This window comes from Schistocerca gregaria, chromosome 5 (assembly GCF_023897955.1).
Source record: "Schistocerca gregaria isolate iqSchGreg1 chromosome 5, iqSchGreg1.2, whole genome shotgun sequence".
Lineage (NCBI taxonomy): Eukaryota > Metazoa > Arthropoda > Insecta > Orthoptera > Acrididae > Schistocerca > Schistocerca gregaria.
Window position 1 is genome coordinate 676,008,348 of NC_064924.1, and position 26,399 is coordinate 676,034,746.

The 26,399-nt window shown below is 42.2% G+C and overlaps 1 protein-coding gene across 1 annotated transcript in view; it reads left to right on the top strand.

Annotated features, from left to right (window-relative positions):
- LOC126272355 (uncharacterized) overlaps window positions 1-24,887 on the top strand; it is a 102,483-nt gene extending 77,596 nt beyond the window's left edge. Inside the window, exon 3 of the mRNA XM_049975162.1 lies at window positions 21,473-24,887. Within this exon, the coding sequence (XP_049831119.1) occupies window positions 21,473-21,667 (195 nt within the window). The 3' untranslated portion in view covers window positions 21,668-24,887. The remainder of the gene's footprint in view (window positions 1-21,472) is intronic.
- The last annotated feature ends 1,512 nt before the right edge of the window (window positions 24,888-26,399 follow it).

Here is a 26,399-nt window from a genome sequence, read left to right on the forward strand (position 1 = left end):
ACCTCTCAAAAAATCTCCGGGACTTGATGGCCTCCCTGTGGAGTTTTATGCCCGCTAGTGGTCTATAATAGGGGACAAGATCACTTCCATGGCGAATGAGGTCCTGAACGGAAAAGCGGTCCCTGCAGAGTTTAAGGAAAGTAAAATAGTACTGATTCCTAAGAGTAAAGGCAAAATCAACTTAAACAATTTTAGTCCTCAATCGCTACTAAACTCTGATTACAAAATAATTTCGCGTATTATCAACAAAAGACTCTGCCTTTTCCAACAAAACATTGAGTCATCATAAATCTTGCTCTTCAACCAGAACGATATTCGAAAGTCTATCTGAATACAGAGACGTCATTGAAATTACCTCAGTGACAAGTATAAAATGTGCTTTAAACTTCATAGATTTCAACAAAGCTTTTGACCGCGTTAGTCATAGATACCTGTCAAGAATGGCTTTCCACCCTCAGATTGTCAACATGTTAAGAAATATTGCAACAGGTATAAATGCGAAAATAGCAATCAATGGCCAAACATCTAAACCCATACAGATAAGGCGAGGGCAGTCCCTTATCTATGTTTTTGTTTTCCGTATCTTTAGAGCCCTTTCTCCACACTGTCCACGCAAGATTAACAGGCATAACATTAAGTGGTGGGAAAACTGTCATACGAGCTTATGCTGATGACGTGGGTGTTGTAATAAGGAACAAGGAGAAGACAGTTACACTGGAAAGAGAAATCCAAAAGTATTGTCTAGCGTCGGGAGCGACAACAAATGAAAACAAAAGTAAGATATTGAATCTTCGGGGTCTAGATCACCTGTGAGTGGCATAGACAAAACAAGAAAACAAACATAAAACTTTGGGAATAACCTTAAAGGCATGTCCTATAAGGATGGCTACTTTTAAATGAACGGAAACTAGAAGGAAAGTTTATGGTGCTGTAATGGAGAACATCCATCGAACTATGGACCAGGTGCAAAAAGTCAGATTCATCAACTACTGCATTTTGTCTAAAGCGTATTTCACTGCTCAGGTATTTCCAATCCCCAGACTAGTAGCGAAAGGGATCATGTCCACTGTTACCAATTATTTATGGTGAGGAGACAAATTCAGGGTTGGTGCGACTACCGTTATATTGGATGTCAGAAACGGGGGCCTCGGTTTGGTGGATATTCGCAATAAAGCGTCTGCTCTGTTCCTCAACATACTTTCCATATACTCAGAAAACTTCCACAATGTATAACCTCAAAGCTCTTGGAGAATGTGACACCCCATAGCCTGCAAGCACCGATTGATGTGCGAAGGATTAATGCCCGTCTGCAGTATGTGAGGAACTTTTTCCTGGAAGCAAATTATCTTAGTGGCGAAATCAGAAGCAACACATGTATCACAGCGCGCGACATCATACTTGAATGGAAGTTAAATGAGGGCAGAAACAAAATTGAAAATGAAATTCCCTAATTGTGACTGGAAAGCTGTATGGCGGAACATCAACTATGCCGGGATACCTACAGAAGCTATTTTCGCATGGTAAAAAACAGTTAACAATGTCATCAGCACCAACGAGAGACTATATGGGGTCGGTTTAAACTATACACACCTTTGTGGAAAATCCAATCTGGTGGATACCCTCATCCACAGATTCACCTGTGGCGGCAATGTGAATAACTGGAATTGGATCAGGCGACAAATCGCCTTTCTCACCAGATCCTCGACGGAATATATAACGCCATCGCTCCTCCAGAGACTAGACGTGACATACATACCGAAATTAAAAACCAACGCCATTATCTGGTTACTGGGAAAATATGTTAGTTATGTCATCAACAAATTTGGGTCGGACAACGAGATAGAATTCCGCGTTTACATGAAGTGTGAATACGCAAAAATCAGCACGTATCGCAACCACAAGAAACACTACGGCAACACGCTGAAGTACATTTTTGAAAGATTGGGTGTCGGTCAAATATGTGAAACCACCACATAACCTTGAACGAGAACGAACAGAATAAAATTAAAAGCCACTTGTGTTCTTATTATTACTTATATTATCTTGCTTCCGAAACTTCTATATTACACGAAGAGTTTTTTTTTTTCAAGACATTTTGTTCAGAATGTGTTCGACTTCCAAAATATTTGTGTGATTCAAGAAGAATTGTTAAGTTTTATCAGTGTTCAGTCTCTACCCACAGAAGTTTCTTTGTCTTTCTTACATCGGAGAATGGGAGTTTTGTGTTCAGATTTCTGCACACTTAGTGCTATGACCCAACAGGGAACATGAAACAAGGGGTGGGAGGGGTTTGGGCCTCGACGCACTGGCAGTGCCGTGAAGAGACCCCACTGCTAGTGTGGCGTGTGCCACGTCCTGACCTTCCTACAACAACAAAAAAAGGAACAACTACTGTATATGATTAAAGCGATGTGTGATAGTGTACAATTTTCTGAATTAAACAAGAAAAAAGTAAAAACAAAAAAGTGGTGAGTGAGACAGAATATCAATCCAAAGCGCCCGGGTTCGATTCCCGGCTGGATCGAAGGTTTTATCCCCTCAGGGACTGGGCGTTGTGTTGTCCCAATCGTCATCATTTCGTCCCCATCGACGCGCAAGTCGCCGAAGTGGCGTCATATCGAAAGACTTGTAGCCGGCGAACGGTCTACCCGACGGGAGCTCCTAGTCACACGACATTTACGTTTATTTACGCATCTCCATACGTTATGCTCTTTGGCTGCAGCGAACTACGTAGTTCCTACATATTTCACACAGACCATCTACTCATACTCCATTATGAATTTGTTTTTTCTTGTCTCTTGGACTCCATCGGAGAACTTCCTAGGTCCATTCGCGTCGCTACACATCCTGTCCATTTACATTTCATTTTTGTCAATCACAATTATGTCTTCGACCCCAGCCCGTTCCTTGATCCACTTGTTAGCTTTCTTAAATCTCCTAACAGTTCATAAGAAGCGTTTCTCTGTCACTCGCTAATAAACCCTCGCATTTTAATAGGTTTCGCGTAGAAAGTTAATTTCTCACTGAAATAATTAAAAAGTGGTAATGATGATTGACGTCCGATACCCCGAGAAGCGTAGGGGAATTTGCGGAAGACCCGCACGTCTGTACGAGGCAAGGTCCTAGTGGAGGGGTTAGCCATTGCCTCCCTCCGACCGTAATGGGGATGAATGATGATGATCAGTACGACACAACAACACCCAACCATCTCGAGGCAGGAAAAGTCCCTGACCCCGCCGGGAATCGAACCCGGGGACCCAGTGCGCGGGAAGCGAGAACGCTACCGCAAGACCACGAGCTGCAGACAAAAGTGGTAATAGACAATGATCGAAAATTTTGCGTTTCACCTACACAGTAAGCTTACCTTTCAAATCTCTTTCATTTACGAAAAGCATTCTGACTCATTTTTACTATTGTGTTCAATTTTTTGCTATCCAGAAAGTAATTTTCGTCAGTTGCCGTAAATTAAAAAAATCATCAACTACTTCTGTGTGTTTGTTGTTAATTTTTGTAATTTACATACCCATTTGTTTGTCACATATATTACACAAGTTTGAATGACGGCCTGAAAAAAATAAAGCACATTTAACGAAATTAAAATTACTTTTTCCTTCACTCAGTCATGTGATTCCTAATATTTTGGACGTAACGAATAAGTCATTATTTGTGCGAAGGTAATGTCCGCAGTGGGTATCGCGGGTGGTTTAAGCGAGAGCCTCCCTAATTGGAAACTAAATGGGTTTCTTTCAGAGGCAAGGCTCCCCGGTTAACAGGAGCGGCCGACCCTGTGGCCGCTAATCCCCGCAGTTGAGCAGTGGGCCGGCCTTAACGGCCTCGGCTGCACCTTCCCGCCTAATCCCTCCGATAACGGAATCAGCGTACACACGGCCGTGGCCGGCGATAATCGGCAGCGACCGCAGAACGATGCGCTGCAGGGGACGCCGGCCGCAGAGCACACACCGGTGGGCCGCGGCGCATACGTGGCCGCTCCGACAGGCCTCGCAAAGAGCGCCTGGCCTCCTGGAAACACGCTCTGCAGCAGACGCGAACCATCAGCCCGGCGGCTCACAGCACAAAGTCGCGACCAAAGTCCACACTGTCGAGTCACCTCATTGCAATAGCCCGTCAGTAGCCAGAATGATGGCAGGTGGGGCTTGACAATATTGTCGTTGCACGATCGTAAGGAATTACTGAAAGACTTGGACAAAACTTCGAAACGGCAGCTGTCCGTAAATGTGGGTAAATGTAAAATAAACCCAGTAACAAAGAGGGAGAATCCGAGGGTATCTGATTACTAGATTAATGGTGAACGTATTGTGCTCTTGCAGGAGGAATGGTCCTTATTTAGGGACATAACGGGAATGTTCTGCATCTACATGGATATTCTGCAAATCACATTTAAGTGCCTAGCAGAGGGTTCATTGAACCACCTTCACAATTCTCTATTATTCCAACCTCGTATAGCGCTCGGAAAGAATCAACACCTATATTTTTCCGTACGAGCTCTAATTTCTCTTATTTTATCTTTTTGATCGTTCTTCCCTATGTAATTCGGTGTCAACAAAATATTTTCGCATTCGGAGGAGAAAGTTGGTGATGTAAGTCGGTGTCAACAAAATATTTTCGCATTCGGAGGAGAAAGTTGGTGACTGGAATTTCATGAGAAGATTTCGTATCAACGAAAAATGCCTTTCTTTTAACGATGTCCAGCCCAAATCCTGTATCATTTCTGTGACACTATCTCCCATATTTCACGATAATACAAAACGTTTTGCCCTTCTTTGAACTTTTCCGATGTACTCCTTCAGTCCTATCTAGTAAGGATCCCACATTGCGCAGCAGTATTCTAAAACAGGACTGACAAGCGTAGTGTAGGCAGTCTCCTTAGTAGGTCCGATACATTTTCTAAGTGTCCTGTCAATAAAACGCAACATTTTCTGTGTTCCTTGCAATTTAAGTTGTTCGTAATTATAATTCCTAGGTATTTAGTTGAATTTACGGCCTCTAGACCTAACTGATTTCTCATGTAACCACAGTTAATGAATTCCTTTTAGCACTCATGTGGATGACCTCATGCGTTTCGTTATTTAGCGTCAACTGCCAATTTGCACACCATTCAGATATCTTTTCTAAATCTTTTTGCAATTTGTTTTTATCTTCTGAATAACTGTATTACTCGATATAAGACAGCGTCATCTGCAAACAACCTAAGCCGGCTGCTCAAATCGTCTCCCAAATCGTTTATATAGATAAGGAACAGCAAAGGGCGTATAAGACTACCTTGGGGAACTCAAGAAATCACTTCTGGTTTACTCGATGACTTTCCGTCAGTTACTACGAACTGTGACCTCTCTGTCAGGAAATCACAAATCCAGTCACATAACTGAGACGATATACCATAAGCACGCAATTTCGCTACAAGCCGCTTGTGTGGTACGGTGTCAAAAGTCTTCCAGAAATCCAGAAATACGGAATCGATCTGAAATCCCTTGTCAATAGCACTCAGCACTTCATGTGAATAAAGAGCTAGTTGTGTTTCACAAGAACGATGTTTTCTAAACCCGTGTTGACTGTGTAACAGTAGACCCTTTTCTTTGAGGTAATTCATAATGTTCGAACACGATATAAGTTCTAAAATCCTGCTGTATATCGACGTTAATGATATGGGCCTGTACTTAATTGGATTACTTCTGCTACCTTTCTTGAATATTGGTGTGACCTGAGCAACTTTCCAACCTTTGGGTACGGATCTTTCGTCGAGCGAACGGTTGTATATGATTGTTAAGTATGTAGCTAATGAATCAACATACTCTGAAAGGAACCTAATTGGTAACAGTCTGGAACAGAAGACTTGCTTTAATTAAGTGATCTAAATTGCTTCACTACTCCGAGGAGATTTTCTTCCACGTTACTCATGTTGGCAGCTGTTCTTGATTCGAATTCTGGGATATTTACTTCGTCTTCTTTTGTGAAGGCATTTCGGAAGGCTGTGTTTAGTAACTCTGCTTTGGCAGCACTGTCTTTGATTGTATCTCCGTTGCTATCGCGCAGAGAAGGCATTGATTGTTTCTTGCCGCTAACGTACTTCACATACGACCAGAATCTCTTTGGATTTTCTGCCAGATTTCGAGACAAATTTTCGTTGTGGAAACTGTTATAAGCATCTCGCATTGAAGTACACGCTAAATTTCGATCTTCTGTAAAAGATCGCCAATCTTAGGGACTTTGCGTCTGTTGAAATGTGGCATGTTTGTTTCGTTGTTTCAGTAACAGTGTTTTGACTCGTTTTGTGTACCAAGGAGGATCAGCTCGTTTGTTAGTTTATTTGGTATAAATCTCTCAATAACTGCCGATACTATTTCTCTGAATTCAAGCCATATCTGGTCTACACGTAGATTTTTAATTTGGAATGAGTGGAGATTGTCTCTCGGGAAGGAGTCAAGTGAATTTTTATCTGCTTTTTTGAGGAGGTATATTGTTCGTTTGTTTTTGGAGCATTTGGCGGTTACAATTTTCAGTCTCGCTACGGCAACCCTGTGTTCACTAATTCCTGTATCGGCTTTGATGCTCGTTATTATCTCAGGATTATTTGTTGCTAAGAGATCAAGTGTGTTTTCATGACCGTTTACTACTTGCGTGGTCTGCTGAACTAACTGCTCGAAATAATTTTCAGAGAATGCGTTTAGTACAATTTCGTATGATATTTTATGCTTTGTCCCGGAATTAAACACGTATTATCGCAAACATATCGAGGGTAAATTAAAGTTAGCATCAACTATAATCATATGAGTCGGGTACGTGTTTGGAATCAAACTCAAGTTTTCTTTGAACCTTCCAGCAACTGTATCTTCTGAATTGGTAGGTCGATAAAAACATTCAATTATTATTTTATTCCGGTTGCCAACAACAACCTCTGACCATACTAACTCACAGGAACCATCTACTTCAATTTCGCGACAAGATAAACTACTTCTAACAGCAACAAACAAGCCACCGCCGACCATGTTTAGCCTATCCTTTCGGAACACCGTTAGGTTCTTCGCAAAAATTTCGGCTGAGCCTATCTCCGGCTTTAGCCAGCTTTCAGTACCTATAACGATTTCAGCATCAGTGGTTTCTATTAGCACTTGGAGCTCTGGTACTTTCCCAACACTGCTACGACAATTTACCACTGTTATACCGATGGTTCCTGTATCTACGTTCTTCCTCTGTAGGGCCAGCACCCCTTCTGACAAGCCCTTCTTGTGTTTTTCCGAGAGCCTCTAACCTAAATAGAAACGCCCAGTCCACGCCACAAAGCCCCTGCTACCCTTGTACCCGCCTCCTGCGTATATTGGACACCTGACCTATTCAGCGGAAACCCAAACCCAACCACCCTTTGGCGCAGGTCGAGGAATCTGCAGCCTACACGGTCGCAGAACCGTCTGAGCCTCTGATTCAGACCCTCCACTCGGCTCTGTACCAGAGGTCCGCAATCGGTCCTGTTGACTATGCTGGAAATGGTCAGCTCTGCTTTCATCTTGCAACCAAGACTGGCAGCCTTTACCACTTTTGTTAGCCACTCGAAACCAGAAGGAATCTCTTCTGATCCAAAGTGACACACATCATTGGTACCGACGTGAGCAACCACCTGGAGTTGGCTGCACCCTGTGCTCTTCATGGTATCCGAGAGCACCCGTTCCACATCTGGAATGACCCCATGCGGTATGCGCGTGGAGTGCACATTGGTTTTCTTCTTGGCAGCCATGTACCTAAGGGGCCCCATAACGCACTTAACGTTGGAGTCCCATCTATCAATAATTCCACCCTCTGTGATTGTCCGGATCTTGCAAGCTGAGAGGTTTCTTCTGAAACAGGACAGGCGACAGCATCGGGCTCAGCGAAGTGCCAGCCACAGACGGAACCTAGAACCTCTTTGTCAGACAAACCGCGGAGGCCGAACGTGCGGCTGCCTGGGACGTCTCGCCACTTGCTACGCCCTAGGGCGACCTCCCACTCGACCACAGGTGAGGGGTCAGCCTCTGTGCAAGCAGTGACTGGATTGGCCACCGGTGAGGACTTATCGGAGGACTCGGACGTGCTGGACGTCCGTTGGATCACCACCGCCGGCCCACAACTGTCGTGCCCATCCGCTGCACCCTCCAGCTGTGTAACCATTTATCATGTTGTGCATAGTTCACGCATTGCTGTTTTCTTATTCATAATTAGACCAACTGCTGCGTTTTACCTATTTCATTTTGCATTGATAATCCTCTGTACTGACCTGACCAGAAGTCTTCTTCTTGCGACGGCGCGTCCTAATTCCCACCATATCTAACGCACCTATGCGACTAAAGGATCTAACTTTCGACGCTTCGACCCGTAGACAGCCGGTTTTGTTTCTCCTGGTGACAATAAAGTTCTGAATTGTCCCCACCGGGAGATCCAAACAGGGGACTATTTTAACTCCGAAATATTTTACGCAAGAATATCTTCAGAAAAAGTAACAGCTGTAAATTCCCCTTGCTTTCAGCCGTTTCTGGTACCAGCAAAACAAGGACATGCTGGCTGATGTTACTCTGCCAGATCAGTCAACCATCCGAATTGTTGTCCCTGCAACGATTGAGAAGACTGCTGCACCTTTTCACGAGCCATATATTTGTCTGACCTCTCCACAGACACCTCTGATATGAATGTACCTACGGTACAGCTGCCTCTATCGTAAATACACGCAAGCCACCCCACCCAAGGCATGGTCCATGGTTTTGTGGGGGAGGGTGGGGGTGTTATATTCAATAATAGAAATGGAAAGTGTTACACCATGAACACTGTGACCGTACGATACCAAACTAATACTCGAGTACCTATGGGATATGTTGATTAAAATTTCATCCTTGCGCTTTCTTATTTCCATTAGAGGAAGAAAGCAATTTCTGAAGACGAATGATGTTGTGAGTACGTGATGGCGATTCCACGTGAAATCGTAACGTATCCTGCCCAGTACCACTACACAATGAGAAGATAGTGGGACCGTTTAACGGGCTCTGACGATCAGAGGAATAAAAGATGAAAGCGTTATTTCATGTCTTCCAAAGTACCAACTGGATATTCTGACACGATAACACAAGACGACACACTGTAGAACATGTATCGGATTAGAAAGGAAGGCGTGTACTCTCGTACGACCCTCCAGTAAGCAATCTTCATGAAGTGACGCAGTATGTGTTTCAGGTATGTCAAGACATTTCTCAAGATGAAATCCGGAGGCTGTTTGCTTCCGTGTCCCAATGAATACAAGTGTGTATTCTTGTCTTTGGGGTCACACCTCATACTAAAGTTGATGATGGACATCAGTTGCACGTGCAATGAGGATTTGATCATTTAATACCCGTTACGTGATGAACATCTTCGTAATTGATAAATATCGACTGCTGTTTCGTGGTGTATCAGTTTCCATTACTGTCGGTGCAGAATCTATATTGGTTGGTTTTCAGACTACTTCACCTTTAAGCCATTTTGTTTGTTATTAAATTTATGACATGCAAACGTTCTTTTTAAGCCAGAAGACTTAACACAAGATAAGTGCCCTTTCTGGGGATGTTACACCAGTCGCAACCGTTCTCACAAAGTGCAAGGCGCTTTATTTATCAGTCTCGCCCTCAGCGTTACTCTAAACTGCTAATAAATGAGCTGTATTGTCTTTTGTTTGGCTTTTCAGTCCTCGTAAATGAAATACAGTTTATCCTCGCAACCGAAACACAGTTTACACTTGAAAAGCTTGCCAGTTCATTCCCAGCACCATTTCAGCGTATTTCTATCGCTCATTAGCTCATTAGCGCTTAATTCACACAGCTCCGCTACTGAACCCATTTCCTCGCGAAACTGGTAATTAGCGACATGAATGCGACCAACACACAAGAACATCTGTTTCGACACACTTATCAGTGTAATTGTTGTCTGTCTCCTGTCGCACGAAACGCTACAGTACTCCACTGAATGTGTTTCGTTAATACGTTTTGCTAATTTACCTCGCTCCAAACGACAATGGCTCCAATGGCTGTCGAGAGTACTTATTCGCCTTACAGCCTGTTTCTCCCTACCATCAACTGAGTTTCTCAGAACAGATTTCGTAAACGAGATCCAGTGAAGTCGCTCATTGTGCTGCGTTTCATAGTCGTGTGAAACAGTAAGACAATACAGTATTGTGAGATGTGATGCCACCCAGGATGTGAACTCCGCATGCATGGACCACACCAGTACCCGACCACTGTCCAGTTGGTACCTTCCCAGTGTGGTCTTGACTGTACCAACTACCACTCACTCCTATTCTCCCCCCACCCCTGGTCCAATGATGCATGGATATTACGAGAGTTGTTTCATAAACGATGTGATATTTTTTATTTATTTCCTAGTTTCCTTTGCAGTCTTCCAGTATAGTGGCCCTACTACTCAAGGACCTTGTTCCAAAGCTGAAGTATCATAGTACCATGTAAGATGCTTTCTTTGCTCAAATGATGAACGGATTAGCCATGGCAGAAAGTGCTTCCAGAGACAAAAAACGGCGTTCTCGCATGTGTTGTTTCAACTTCGGCATTGAGTCAATGTCTAGTTTGTCTGGTTGACTAGTGGCAACACTGTAGTGTGTTTTAACGAATAAATAATACAAAAGAAGAAGGAAAGAGACTGAATTACCATAATCAAGAAGGAATCAATATAACCAGCTCGATAGAAAGGTTGTATGGTCGGGTATTGAGAAACAAAATCAAAGCGCAAATTGCAGACATCGAACAGCAGAATGGATTTAGAGCAGGAAGCTCGTGTATTGACAATATATTCTCCCAACACCAGTTGACAGAAAAAGACCTGAAAGAAATTTGGGAAAGCTAATGACAACGTCCCACTGCCCCAAGCACGGAACTATATAGCATAAAGGGAATCCATACCAGAGGGCAAAGGAGGCAGGGTGGGGGGGGGGGGCGATGGCTGCGCACCCCCAAGCTTTCTGGGAAAGGAAAAAACATAGTGGAGTCAAGGTTTCCTTTCAAGAAAATGATTTAAAGTCAGTGGTACTCATATTTTTAACAGAATCGGAACTGGAACTAATTATAGCTATTTAAAAGTCGTCATTCGTCTTTCAAGATATGAAAAACATTCCAAACCCGCAGATTCAGCCTCCTCGCCGCCCTACAAACTGCCGTAAGGCTACCTTTGTATGTCACTGATCCGTTATACATAAGAACTTGTCGTACGTCCAACCTTCGTATCTGCACAGTAAGTGTACTAATGTGTGCAAACTTAGCTTACCACTTAGCACGCAAATGGACAAAACATATGAACTTTCTTCTCAAGCCCAGGGTTTCAAACAGGCAATCTAAATAAATATGACCCTGGCCCTGTAAGGCAGCTAATATCAGGTGCGGATCATAACAAAAATCATTAGAAATTCTCTCAAGTACCTAGAATGCATGAATTAATAAAAGTGAAAGTCTGGAGTCTATTCTAGAAAGACAGCACAGCTATTCCCTTTTTTTATTCTACGTATAATTTATCAACTGTTGCTTTCAGGAGTCAAATGATAAACATCAACCATGTTCAATTGCTTTTGACAAAATATTTAATTCTTGGACATATTGAAATGACGATTATTAAAATCTTTATCTCTACACATGAAAATTTTTCATCACCGGAATGAATGATTATTAAAAATCCTTATCAGCTCATTTAAATCTACGTTGTCATAGCTGGTCAATGCACTGAATTGGTGGAGAATAAATTTACTTTTTTGAACCACTGAAAAAAACCTCTCATGTACTCAATGTGAGGGTAGGATAGTATCCTAGCTTTTGATATTCAATGGTTAAAGCGTACACAAGTTGGCGTGAGCAAAATCTAGACTCAACATTTACCGTGGCCTAATGCGTGATGGTACTTTACCAAGTAGCATCTGCAATAACGTTGTCTCCATGGTAGATCTGAAACCCTAATTCCCTACTCTGCCCTTGACTGAATTCACTCAGTCGCACATTTCCTGCATTCCGTAGAAAGTTAATCCTTCCCTAATCGAAATAATGGCTATTGTACACCCCCTATGGGTTGCAGCGACGTGCATAATTTCTTTGCCCACAAAAATTCCCACAGGAATAATTAACTACCGCTTTGCTCTCTGTTGCCACGGTACGTGAAGCATATCGTCCTTCATTCGCAGAAAGCAAAGCTCTCAACGCTCTCGCTTATTTCCACACACTTGTGCAGCCCTCTGCAAGACGAGAGAGAGCGAGCGAGAGAGAGAGAGAGCCTTAAGGTCTCAAAATTTTTTTATACAAATGTGATCTCCCCACTGTGTCGCTTCTGTATCGCCTAGTATGGCTTCAGCCAATCACTGTTTCGCTAGAGGTGAATAAACAGATTTATTTTTCTTGCTGGGTCGCAGCCTAGCCCTGTTAATGACCTGCAGCCACTTACCCTCAGTCCTGGCCTTTTTTACGTTAAAAGGAATAATGTATTGTTCTGACATTATCCCTTTCTGCAATGAAGCTCGGCGTTCTCTTGCTAAATGGGAGTTTTGCGATATCATTAACCAACTGCTTGGTTCGTCTCCAAAATGTGTTTCGCTTTAATCTGTTTGTTCCATGCTATTGTCCGTATTGGTAGAGATTGTTTTGTTAGTTTTCGGTACATGAGATTAACTGCAATTGCCTTTTGCTGATATAATGCAATTATTATTTGCTGAGGATCTCATACTGTATCGTCCTTTTATTATGGATCAAGCTCATGCAACGTCTGTAAAATCTGGACGCCTTACAAGCTATAAATATAACGTATATAAGGATGTGCATGAAAGAAGAAGGGTACGAAATACCATCTCTAAATGGTTTAATATAAATAAAGGAGTGAAACAAGGCTGTTATTTATCGCCAACGTTGTTAAGACTGTATCTACAAACCACCTTTCAGAACTGTAAAAATAAATGCAGTAAAATGGGAATTCGGTTACCCCCTTATTCACAGATGACCAGGAAGTGGTTGTGACCAATGAAGAAGATTTTTCCTACATCATTAGAAAATTAATAGAACGCAACCAATGGGGACTGAAGTTGAACATCAACAATACATAGTACTTAACCATGGGAACACAATCAGTAGATCTTGAAATGTCAGAGAATGTAACCATCAGTAATTGTCAAAGATATAAATATCTTGTAACTATAATTGATAAAATGGAACATGTGAAGGTGATTTGAGAGACAGTCTGAGGTCAGGAAGAAGAGCAATATCAAAATTGAACTCCCTTTATGGTCCACAAAAATAGGATTTTAACAAAACGTACCTATATTAAGCCATGATAGAGCCTATTACCGCCTATGGTTTTCCTGTGCTGCACAATTACATAGAAGAACCACAAGAAGACTGAAGCTGTAGAAATGGACTTTCTAAGACGAGCTTCAAGAATCTTCTGTTTGAACCAAAGAACAAAAGAGGATGTAAGGGAAACAGAGCACAAGAAAGATATCATACTGGATTAAATAGAATATAGACAACTGTTCTGCTCTGAATACTTCATGAGAATGGGAAAAGAAAGAATACCTACGAAAATTTATTAAATTATAAACCGACAAATAGAAAGCTTAGGAGAAGATCGCATCTTAATTGGATTCAAGGGACAGAAGGGAAACAAAAGGCACACAAAATGCACTGAGCTGACAAAAGTCATGCGGTACCTCCAAAAACCGTGTCGGACCTCCTCCTGCCCACAGCCGTGCAGCGACTCGACGTGGCATTAACTCAACAAGTCGCTGGAAGTCCTCTGCAGAAATGTTCAGCTATGCTGCCTCTATAGCCGTCCATAGCTGCGGAAGTGTTACCGGTGCAGAATTTTGCGCACAAGCTGACTCCTCGATTATGTCCTACAAATGTTCGTTGGGTGGCCAAATCATTTGCTCGAACTGTCTAAAATGTTATTCACACTAATTGCAGACAATTGTGGCCTGGTACATGGCGCAGTGTCATCCATAAGACTTCCATCATTGTTTGAAAACATGAAGTACATGGATGGCTGCAAATGGTCTCCACGTAGCCAAACATAACCATTTCCAGTCAATGGTTAATTCAGTTGGACCAGAGGACCACGTCCATTCCCTGTAAACACTACCTTCACCATTATGGAGCCACCGCCAGCTTGCACAGTGCATTGTTGACAACTGGGCTGAGGTCTGTACCACACTCTAACCCTACTATCAGCTCTTACAAAAGGAAATCTGGACTAATCTGACCAGGCCACAGATTTCTAGTCGTCTTGGGTTCAACCAATATGGCCACGAGCCCACAAGAGGCGCAACGGGAGATGTCGTACTACCAGCAAATGCGCCTTCGTCCGTCGTCTGCTGCCATAGCCTATTAACGCCAAATTTCGCCTCACTGTTCTAACAGATACGTTCGTTGTATGACCAACACTGATTCCTGCAGTTATATCAATCAACGTTGCTTGCTATCACTGACATCTCTATTCGAAAGCCGCTGCTTTCAGCCGTTAAGTGAAGGCCGTCAGCCACTGCATTGTCTGTGTTCAGAGATAATGCATGAGACTTTGCATTCTCGACACACTCTTGGCACTGTGGATCTCTGAATATTCGATTCCCTAACTATTTCCGAAATGGGAAGTTCCACGCGCCTAGCTTCCACTATCATTCAATGTTCAAACTCTGCTATTTCCCATCGTGAGGCCATAATGAAGTCGGAAACCTTTTCAGGTGAATCACCTGAGTATGGTGTGCGCAAAATTCCTTGGCCACTAGATGTGCAGTCTGCGGTAGAAGCGAGAGGAGAGCGGTAGCAGAGGGGGTTCGCCCAGAGCGCTGTTGGGGAAACTGCGAGCGCTGGACAGGAAGTGCCGTTCTCAACTGAAGCCTATCCTCACGCTTTTTTTTGTTGTTGTAAATATTAAGTGGGGCCCTTCAACACCACACTTGCTTGGTGACCTTTCGAAAAGACCTGTCGTCACCACTGCTTTCGTTATTATCTAAAAATAATTACGCCAAAAATGCAGCCATTTATTTTCGCCTGGCTTGTTAACCACTTGTAACTTTCAGAGAAGCGTCACGAGTGGCGAATTTTGAGTAAAACCTACACATTTCTCTAGTTGCCGTGTCAAAATTTACTTGATTTGCGAAAACACAGAGGCGTTTACACTGTCACCCCTCAAAAACATGTTCCACATACACAATTACGAGAGAATTCTGATACAGTGGTTTATTACGTTTATTAAGTGAGAAAATGCGGAAAAGTGAAGTCAGTAGCTTATGAAAATGCACATCCTCGGTACAAAAACACGTGTAATGTGTTCACATATGTTGTTCCAAAACCCATAGCATTTCTCGTTTAAAAATTACATTTTTTCACTGAAACAATCTGTAGATTTGGAATAACACGGTAGAACATGAAGTTTTACATATTAACGTTATGGTAAAATACTCTTTGCGTGCTGTCATTTGCTAAAATCTCATTTCGATATCTGAAACCGTTTATGAAGTATGGAGAATGTTGTGGATATTTCACTCTGGCTTTATCGCTGGCGCAGTGCGATCGCAAGTGGATGTTCTACATCAGTTCATTTTTCTCAAGATCTAAAAAAAGATCAATACATTAGCTGAATTTCATGTGCAACAACATATTATGTAATATGCGCCAATCGGAAAATCGTAGCAACATCTGTTTTTCATTGCACACTTTACGGAATTCCACGCTGTCTCTTACTTTCTCGTAAATATCACAATAACTATGACCTTTAACGAAATAATGGGCACAGCATCATGAATCTGACATACAAAGCTCTAAGCAAAGCAAAAATGATTTTTTTACTGAATAGTTTTTGTAAAATAGTTTGAGAAAGACTGCAGGCGCGCGCCTCGATTCTGTCATCGTACCGGCCGAAAGGTGGGTAACACTTATCGGCGTCCCCTTTCGAACAAACGAATGAACTCGCTCAGCGCTTTGGATGAAATCTGGTCACTACCCATCGGTGACAGTATTCTGCGCGAATTACACAAATTACAGCTTCGCCAGTGCATTGCCCTTTCTTACCTTGCCGGAAGTTCCATGAAGCTATTCGCGAACAATGCTATTGTCTACTGGAGGGTTGCAACGTCAGGCCACAAACTAAATGCAGGATGATTTGTCAGGGATCGCTGATTGGTCCAAGAAATGACAACTGCCAATGGACGTAAATAAATTTAACGAATTGCGCATAAATAGACAAATATACCTGTACTGTTCGATTCCCTTATGTGTACACTTGAGGTAGCAACGTATACTACCTAATATGTTCCAAAACACGCCTCATAGTTCATTGGCGGTTCCTTAAAAAACCCCAAAAAAGGTTTTTTTAACATTTTTCGTGTAAAAACTGAGCTGCAGATTCCAAGACGCCTCAGCAAGGAGAATAGCACAAATCTTTACAATATATTCATAAGATCCCGATCTTCTACAACCTTGAGCATTTTCTTGTTATCTTTATCTGTATCCAAGACACAGAGGTTCAAATGTATTAGCTCATGTGCAGTTCGTTAGTGAACAGAGAAAAATGGTTTTTTAACATCTTTTCGTACTAGAATTGAGTCTGGGATTCAAAGTCGGCTACTCACAGCAAATGGCTGAAACTCTTACAATATTTTCCTAAGATCCCGGTCTTGAACACCCCAGAAAATTGTATTGATATCTTTAGCCTTTTCCGAGATACAGAGGGCATGGATGTGTGTGATGTCCTTAGGTTAGTTAGATTTAAGTAGTTCTAAGTTCTAAGGGACTGATGACATCATTTCTGAGCTTGAAATATCCTTTAAGAATGGGAAGAGTTACCCCAAAATATTATATATATATATATATATATATATATATATATATATATATATATATATATATATATATATAGTAAAATAAGCAAAATAGACTAATTTTCGTGGCAAATAATCACTCAGATACCATTTGACTAGTAAAAATGACAGCATTAAGTCTTTGAACAAGATCCTCAACGTGGGCTTTCCACGACAGCTTACTATCTCTCTGTGTTGCCAATTCTGTGAAATTAAAACGTCAGGTTTTGTTGAATTTTGAGTTATAAAACGTAAAAACTGAGTCTTACTGTGATTTAGTGTCAGTTTATTTTCTACAAGCCATGAACTTAGGTCATGAACTGCACTGTTTGAAACCAAGCCAATGTTATGCACAAAATCCTTTACTACCAAAGTAGTAATCCTTTTCTACCAAAGTAGTGTCATCAGTAAACAGAAATATTTTAGAGTTACTCGTAATGCTAGATGGCATATCATTTATATTAATAAGAAACAGGAGTGGCCCCAACACCGATCCCTGGGCACCCCCAACTTGACTGTACCCCATTCAGACCCCACATCTCAGCTATTCTCGACGCTGGGAATAATGACGTTTTGCTGTCTGTTGCTAAAGTAAGAGGTGAACCAATTGTGAGCAACTCCCCATATTCTGTAATGTTTCAACTTCTGGAGCAATATTTTGTGATTAACACAGTCAAATGCCGTAGTTAAATCAAAAAATATACCTAGTGTTCGAAACCTTTTATTTAAACCATCCAGTATCTCACAGAGAAAAAAAGAAGATAGCATTTTCACTTGTTAAATGATTGTTAAATGACTTCTAAGGCCAAACTATAAATGTGTGATATAAAATGATCAATTATCCTTATATACAAAGTCTTTTTAACAACTTTAGCAAACACTGATGGCATGGAAATAGGTCTAAAATTATCTACATTATCCATTTATACCTTTTTATGAAGCGGCTTTACTATTGAATACATTAATCGTTCAGGAAACACCATTCCTAAAGGAAACATTAGAAATATGTCTAAGCACAAAGTTAACATGTGCAGCACAATGCTTTAATATTGTGCTAGGCACTACATCATAACCATGATAGTCCTTAGTCTTTAGCGATTAAATTATTGACTCATTCTCTCTCTTGTCTGTATCACACAGAAGTATTTCAGACATCAATCTCGGAAAGGCATTTGCAAAAAACGATGTATCATTACCTGCAGAAACTAAACTTTTATTTAATTCACCAGCAATTCTCAGAAAATGATTGTTAAATGCTGTACATATATCTGATTTATCAGGAATAGAAATATTTTTACTGTGAACTGACTTTATATCGTCGACCTTGTGCTGCTGACCAGACACTTCCTTCACAACTGACCATATGATTTTAATTATATCCTGTGAATTAGCTATTCTATTTGCATACCACCTACTCTTGGCCTTCCTAATAACATTTTTAAGCACCTTACAATACTGTTTGTAATGTAATACTTTAGCTTCATTGCGACTACTTCTAACATTTTGATATAACTCCTGCTTTGTTCTACATGGTATCCTTATGCCACTATTTAGATACCTGGGCTGCCTATTACTGATAGTACCAAGTTTAGAACGTTCTAATTGGAATCAATTCGCAAAGAGCATGAGACATGTGTTAAGGAAAGCATTATATTTATTACATATGCTATCAGCACTATAAACATCCTACCACTCTTGTTCCTTGACAAGGCTTAAAAAACTCTCTGTTGCTTTTGCATTAACTGTCCTACATAGTTTGTAAGTAAATGTGACATTTGTTTGAGTACTAAAGCCTTTTAGTGTTAAAATTTGTGCATCATGGTATGAAGGGCCTTTCACCTTTTTACTAACACAATGCCCCTCTGGTAATGAAGAATGAATAAAAATATTGTCTATGGCTGTGCTACTGTTCCCCTGTACCCTAGTTGGAGAAAACACTGTCTGCATCTGATCATAGGAATTTATGAGATCTGCCATCATTCTTTTTCTTGCTCCATCATATACAAAATTTATATTGAAGTCACCACATATAACTGATTACTGGTACTTCCTACAGAGTGAATCAAGAACCCTCTCTAGCTTGAACAGAAATGCTCTGAAGTCAGGATTAGGGGACCTATAAACAACAACAGTTAGAAGTTTATTTTGACTAAATTCAACTGCCCCTGCACAACATTCAAATATCTGTTCAGTGCAGTGCCACGATTCGTCTATGGATTCAAACAGAATACTGTTTTTTATGTACATAGCCACTCCCCCACCTCACAAGGAACTCCTTGAAAAACAGCCGGCTAATCTGTATCCCGGTAAAGGAAGCCTCGGAATTGTCAAATTATTTAGGTGGTGTTCTGATATACCAATAATTTCAGAGTCAACATCTATAAGTAGTTCACTAACTTTACCTCTAATACCTGTTATATTCCGATGAAATACGCTAATTCCTTCTCTACTTGGAAACATTACATCCTCTGAAGGTGAGCCGTTAGTTAGAGGGACTTCCTTTAAGCAGGTATACCTATCAGCTGACTTCAATGTAAAAAAGATGCAGCTCTAACAGCAACTACTACACGAATGTTTGCATTAGTGATCCAGCCACCACCACCACCCACTACACTGTCACCTGTAAGCTTTGCCAGCCTCTTCTTCCCATACCTATTGAGGTGCAGGCATCTGTATCATCCAACAGAGAAACATTACGAGCTATTAAAGCTCCAGTAACTTCATCCGACAGAGAAATCGATAAGATTTTTACCACATCTCTCTCCTCCCATACATCAAAAACAAATACCATCTGCATGCCGGCATCGAGCACATGTGACGATCTGATTAAACATACAGTTATTGTTCCGTTGCATGGACCAGTGTAACGCTGCATCGCCTGCACTGTATGAGAATGGCTGTATCCTACAAACTATACTGTAATTCGAAGAGACCCTCTCTCTGACCCTGTGTTTCTGTTTGAAACATTGTTGTTTTCTGCTGTAACACGCTTATACCTGGTGTGAAGTTGGGGTCTGGATCCACATTATGCCATGTCCAGGATAGAGTTTGAAGGTGGATCTGCGCCTCAACTTCACTGTGAGGAACAACATGTGGCAGATGCACACTCGAGCGTTCACTATGGTCTACTGTGGCTACTGGGAGCTATCTGCGACACATGCATATATGTAGACATACAGAAAACAGTGCAAACGCACCGAAATTTTGGAATATGCCGGGTGGAGGCGACTGGATGAAACTGAGTACAGCGCTATACGATGCCTCCCAATCAGTGTATTTGTGCTAAGTTTTGGAAGCTGTATTACATTTGCAAGCAATTTTGGAACACAGGAAGAGACGTCATGTCAAGATTGCATGGGTAGAAGCGACATAAAAAATTGATAGAATTGCAGAAAATATGAATACATTGAGAGAAAATTGGTACAAAAGAATTCTTTTACTTGGTAACGAGTATAGCCGGCCGTGCGGTTCTAGGCGTTGCAGTCTGGAACCGTACGACAACTACGGTCGCAGGTTTGAATCCTGCCTCGGGCATGGATGTGTGTGATGTCCTTAGGTTGGTTAGGTTTAAGTACTTCTCAGTTATAGGGGACTGATGACCTCAGAAGTTAAGTCCCATAGTGCTCAGAGCCATTTGAACCATTTTTTGAACATTTATCTGTTTCCTTCTAAGAGGTATTCTTCATTAGTAACGATCATTTTATATAGGACTGATGTAGGCACAGTATAATTTCTGAACGAGAGCTAATCTTGCAAGTTGAAGAGGAGGACTTCTGTAAAATTTGGAAGTTAGGTGATGACTTGGGCAATCATATCATGGTATTCCATGGGCTCCTTGATTATTCTGTAAGATCACATTACTGCCAAGGATTATATGACTATTTCGTCTTGTCAGGGCCGTCCCACTGTACAACGTCTGTCCCTCACTGTTGAATCTGTGTTTCGAATCGACAGGGTCCATTTCCACAGAGTTCGCGTCATCGAGGACCGATTTTACGAGCACGAGGATGAACTGTCTCAACTTCCCTGCCCACTAATCACCAGATCTCAATATTAGTGAGCCTTTGTGGTCTACTTTGGAAAGAAGGGTGCGAGATCGTTGTCTACCCTCAACATCATTACCTGAATGTGCCACTATTTTGCAGGCAGAATGGTACAATATTCCCTTGAAAAGAAAATTGTACGGAATCTGTATTTATCCATTCCGAGACGACTGGAAACTGTTTTGAATGGCAACGGGTTTCCTTCACCACAGTAGGTATGAGAATGTGTGGTTTTTGTGATGTGTCCATATTTTTATCCACCCAGTGTACTTACCTTCTAATGACTGATAACTGACGCCCGTTTTCTCTATCCCTATTCCGCCAATTGCTTGAGGCACCACTCCCTAAGTCTCGATTTTCTGCAAACAGGATCTGGCAACCGTACTTACGAACCACATGCAATTTTAACACTTTTTTAAGTTTTCAAATTACTTTGACACATTTTAAATCGTTCTGACTTTACCTCAGCCCACCCCCGACGTATGTGAGGTGACAGGGATGAAAACACAGTCAAGACAACAAAATTTCAACTATATGGCAGACTTTCGCGCACTGGATGAATTCTGGGAAATGCACGCTGTTGCAGACGGAGGAGCAGCGAGTCGCCGGCCTGCTGGAGGAAGCGCGGCGGGTCCGGGGGGAGCTGCTGGACGCGCGCTTCCTGGACGACCTGCTCCTGTTGCTCGACGGCCGCCTCGACTGCATGCCCCTGCGCCACTGGCCCTTCGCGGTGGCGAACGCGGCGCGCTCTGTCGCCGGAGACGCCAACCTCGTCATATGACCGCCACACAGTGCCACCATCTGTTAGCGAAAGCGACTACTGTCTCTGCGACAATGGTGAAAAGAAATTCGGCTCGGTTGCGTTATCGGATACTGTTTCGGCCTCAGTTATTACTGTGGAATTATTCGTTGAATTCCGGGTCATTTTCGACAGTCGAGGCGGCGAAAGAAGTCGCAGAACTTCACATAACTGTTTCCACGAGTAAAGTTTGTATTCAAATTAGACATACATCGTGAGCTTATGCAGAAAGAACGCTAGTCGGTTGGAGAAATATCAGAGTTGCCTTGAAGTTTCTCCAGCTTTCATACCAGGATTTCTGAGAACAGTAATTACGTTTAAAGTTCAGAACTGTCATCAGTACAAGGAAAAGAGTGACTGCAAAACTGATAACGCATGGTTTTGAATCAGACCATAACACTGTTGGCTTTCGCAGACAAATAAAATATTGAGGCTTGCTCTCTACTTCCGGTCTCATAGTGGCACAGCCATGACACAAGTCACGTTCTAGAAATTTTGGGCGAACTCTGCTGCTTTTAAGTTATCTAAATATAATAGAAGAAAACTCTGTGTCTCCATTTACTACCAGATATTCACTTCTCAATTCTTTTTTTGTGCTGTTAACGATCTGGGCTGTATTGGACAATGAACATGGATCTTCCGTCTGCGAAAACTGCTGAGCAACAGCGACGCCTACCAGGCATGGTGTTCCGAAACAGAACTTACTTGGACACTTGCAGTCGTTGTATAGCAACTGTTATGCATAGATGACAAATGGGAAACTAGTTTAAATAATTATTCGAATAATTCATATGCAGCCTCTCATTCGTGAAAATAATTTGTTACTGTGCGAATGGCACAAGTGAAATGTTCTCAAGTAACATTCACATCTTAAGAGTCCCCTCCTTTTATTTCAACATACTCCATTACAATATTTGTAATAGTTCATCTATTGTGTGCGTGTGGGGTGTGGTATAATGGTTGTGTTGTAGGTGGCCGCCAAGCTTAAAATCCCCGGATCACCATGAGAAACCGCGGTTTCGAACCAGCGTCTCCCCAGGTCGAGAGCCACGCGACCTCGGCCACGGAGGTGGCTCAGAGTCCCCTGCTGCGGCAGCTTTTTTATCTAGCTCTCCTATCGCACTTTGCTTAGGCAGCATACACGAGCTCCTGCTTCATAGCGTGTTTGTTCACCTTAAGAACGCAGTAGAGAAGCAATTCTGCTTGGCATGAATTCGACAAGTCTCACATCGCGATGATACTGTGTCGACTTTAATCGAAACTAGAAATATCCTTCAGTCATCGTGGGAATACGCAGGGGTCGTCGATGTGGAGCGCCATGTTTAACATGGTGCGCTCAACAGCGTGCTCTAAAACACTTGTTCCCGCCACAAATAACTACGTATCCTTCTTCACACCTTGGACAAGCCTCCCCTTCCACATTCTGTGTTTAGGCGTGGACATCTCTAATCTCGTCGTCTACGTGTTGTTTCACCTTCCTTCAGATGCTCACGACAGTGGCACTCGAGCATACGACCAGCTTCACCGTTTCCGGACTGGTCGGAGAACAATGCCACAACAATATGCCGTTCGTCAGAGTACCTCATGTCAGTGGACGTCCCCATTTGAGGCTCCTATTGTCGCTAGAATGGTTCCCAATTCTTCTCTTCTCGGCTTTCATACTTTCCTGACCGCATCATGTACCCACATGACCCCAAGCAGTATTCATTCTGGCGTTGGTCACATTATTTTGCATTGTCAGTGTACACTGGAGGGACAAGAAACTGTTACGCCTGCCTATTACCGTGCAGGGCCCCCCACGAGCACGCAGAAGAGTCGCAACACGACGTGGCATGGACTCGACCAATGTCTGAAGAAGTGCTAGAGGGAAATGACACCATGAATCCTGCAGGGCTCTCCATAAATCTATAAGAATACGATGGGGTGGAGATCTCTCCTGAACAACACGTTGCAAGGCATCCCAGATATATCCAATAAATGTTTATGACTGCGGAGTTTGGTGGCCAGCGGAACTGTTTAAACTCCAGTTCCTGAAGCCACTCTGTAGCAATTCTGGACGTGTGTAGTGTCGCATTGTCCTGCTGAAATTGACCAAGTACGTTGGAATGCACAATGAACACGAATGGATGCACATGATTAGACAAGCTGCTTACGTATGTGTCACCTTTCAGACATGTATCTAGACATATCAGGTCCCATACCACTCCCCCTGCATACGCCCCACACCATTACAGAACCTCTACCATCTTGAACATTCCCCTGCTGACATGCAGGGTCCATGGTTTCATAAGGTTGTCTCCCAACTCGTACACATCCATCCGCTCGATACAATTTGAAACGAGACTCGTCCGACGAGGCAATCTGTTTCCAGTCATCAACAGTCCAATGCCGGTGTTGACAGGCCCAGGAGAGGATTTCAACTATATCTTTTAATAACACATAAAATACTTGACGCTCCCTCTCTCTCCCTCTCTCCGTCTCTCTCTCTCTCTCTCTCTCTCTCTCTCTCTCTCTCACTCACTCTCTCTCTCTCTCTCTCTCTCTCTCTCTCTCTCTCTCTCTCTCTCTCTCTCTCACTCTCACTCTCTCCCCCTCTCTCTCTCTCTCTCTCTCTCTCTCTCTCTCTCTCTCTCTCTCTATCTATCTATCTATCTATCTGTCTGTCCATCTCTCCCCCCTCCCCCTCCAGTTCAGATTTTCAGACTGAAAATATCTTTGGCAGTGAAATGAGACTGGGCATAAAACACAAGTTTTAGCCTAAAACTTTTAGTTCATACCTAGTCAAAGCGACATTTTTAGCACGTATTTATATCCAAAATACACTGCGTCGATAATCGGGCCCACGACACCCCACATAAGAGGTAACATCTTACGTCACAGGGCTTGTTGGTGTCAATCAGAAGGCGTTTTACTGTTGCTGGTGCCATGTCAGTTAAACTACTATTTAGTATCATCTACAAACGTGTTTTCTACCTGAAAATTAGTCATTCATGATGTGTCAAAGAAATAATGCCTCAGCAATGGTTTCCTTGTGTATTTCAACTTAAGATAATTTTTTATAATTCCTTTTACCTTTCATAATGCGAATTTATCATTAGTTACGTGATTTTTCATTGTTTTTGTCGCTAACAATTTGATTACATGATTTATTAAATTTTATAAAATACTTTGACAATCATAATAAAGCAGTTATATTAATAATAACACAGTTAGCTCATTTTGCCATTTAGCTTTGTAGAAATATAGTATTTGTAAATCAGAATGGGAATTGTATATATGAGGGCTATTGGGAAAGAAGGGTCTGCTCGTCGGTCGTGTGACGCCGCTCTTTTCAGTTCTGAAGGCTCAGTGACCACATAAAGATGTCTAGCAAAGAGTGTCTCCCGCCAAGTACGACAGCCCCGTTAGGGATTTCGCCTGACGTCGCGCACCCCACGTAACTATCGTCGTTTCCTTCTTCGTGACAGTTCTCCGCCCCACTCTGCAAGGGCCATGAAGACACTCCTGCGGCCTTTTCGATAGGAAGTGTTTTATTACGCGCAATACACTCCGCAGTTGGCTTACCCTGAGTTTCATCTCTGCTTACATGAACAGTTGGCTGTGTAGACAAAATTTGTCATAGAGAACGAGCTGTAGACAAGGGTAGAGAATTGGCGGAAAGGATAGGCGGCTGCCTCCTACGGCGAGAGTACTGGAAATTTGGTACAGCGGTACGACAAATACCTAAATCGAGGTGGTGATTATGTAGAGAAATATGTGGAAAGTACAGCTAATTGTTGATTTTCCCAGTGGTTTCCATTTCGTGACCAATCGCACATCACTTTCCGAATAGCCTTCATGTTACAAACAATTGAAAAACATCCATTGCAGCACTGGGTAGCGTTCCAGACTCAAGTAATGTTTAAAAAAACCTGAGAAATAATTTGGTACAGGGGTTTCGTCAATCAAGGAAACGTCTCTGGTAGTCTGTCACAGCCACGCGGGCACTGCCATTACAGTAACTGCACATAAACATCATCTCTGCATCTTCCACATGGGTGAACTTGGCTGAATTTTTGTATTCACGCACACAGTGCACTTACTCAATTAAATAACGCTCACTTACGACACCGCCGCGGCCTCACAGCTACTCACTTATACAAGCCACGATTGTGCTCTGGGCACACTTGCGGTTGGTGCCTCGTCACAGTGCTGCCATCTGTCGGAGAACCCATATACCTCTTGTAGCATGGATCTGTCCCACCATTATTCTGTCCACCACAACGCCTACACAGCATTTTGGTAAGTAATATTCACACTTATATCCATTCATGGATGTGTGTGGCCTTCAACTTGCTCCATTTCCGTGGCGACTGAAAATCGGACACATGTTCATAGGACGTTTACGGTTCAGTTTCAAGTATAGAGTAACCTCACAAATTACATGACATTGATTCTGAATCACTCTGCTTATATCATGCTGTGACGAAGCAACTCGAAATAACTTCAAAAATAATAGTTGGATACATACTGTATTTGAAAGTGATGTGCCCAATGCTATTGCAGAAAAAAATGGACTGTCATGATCGTGGAAACTGTACATTTTGAAACTTTGAAAGTATTGGCATGTTTTAGCTTTTAACAGGAGGTATTGAGTCTTAATCGAAATTTTAAACTGATGCTTTACCAACGAAAATCTGAATTCTAAAATGATTGCAGTGGATGCTGTGTCTAA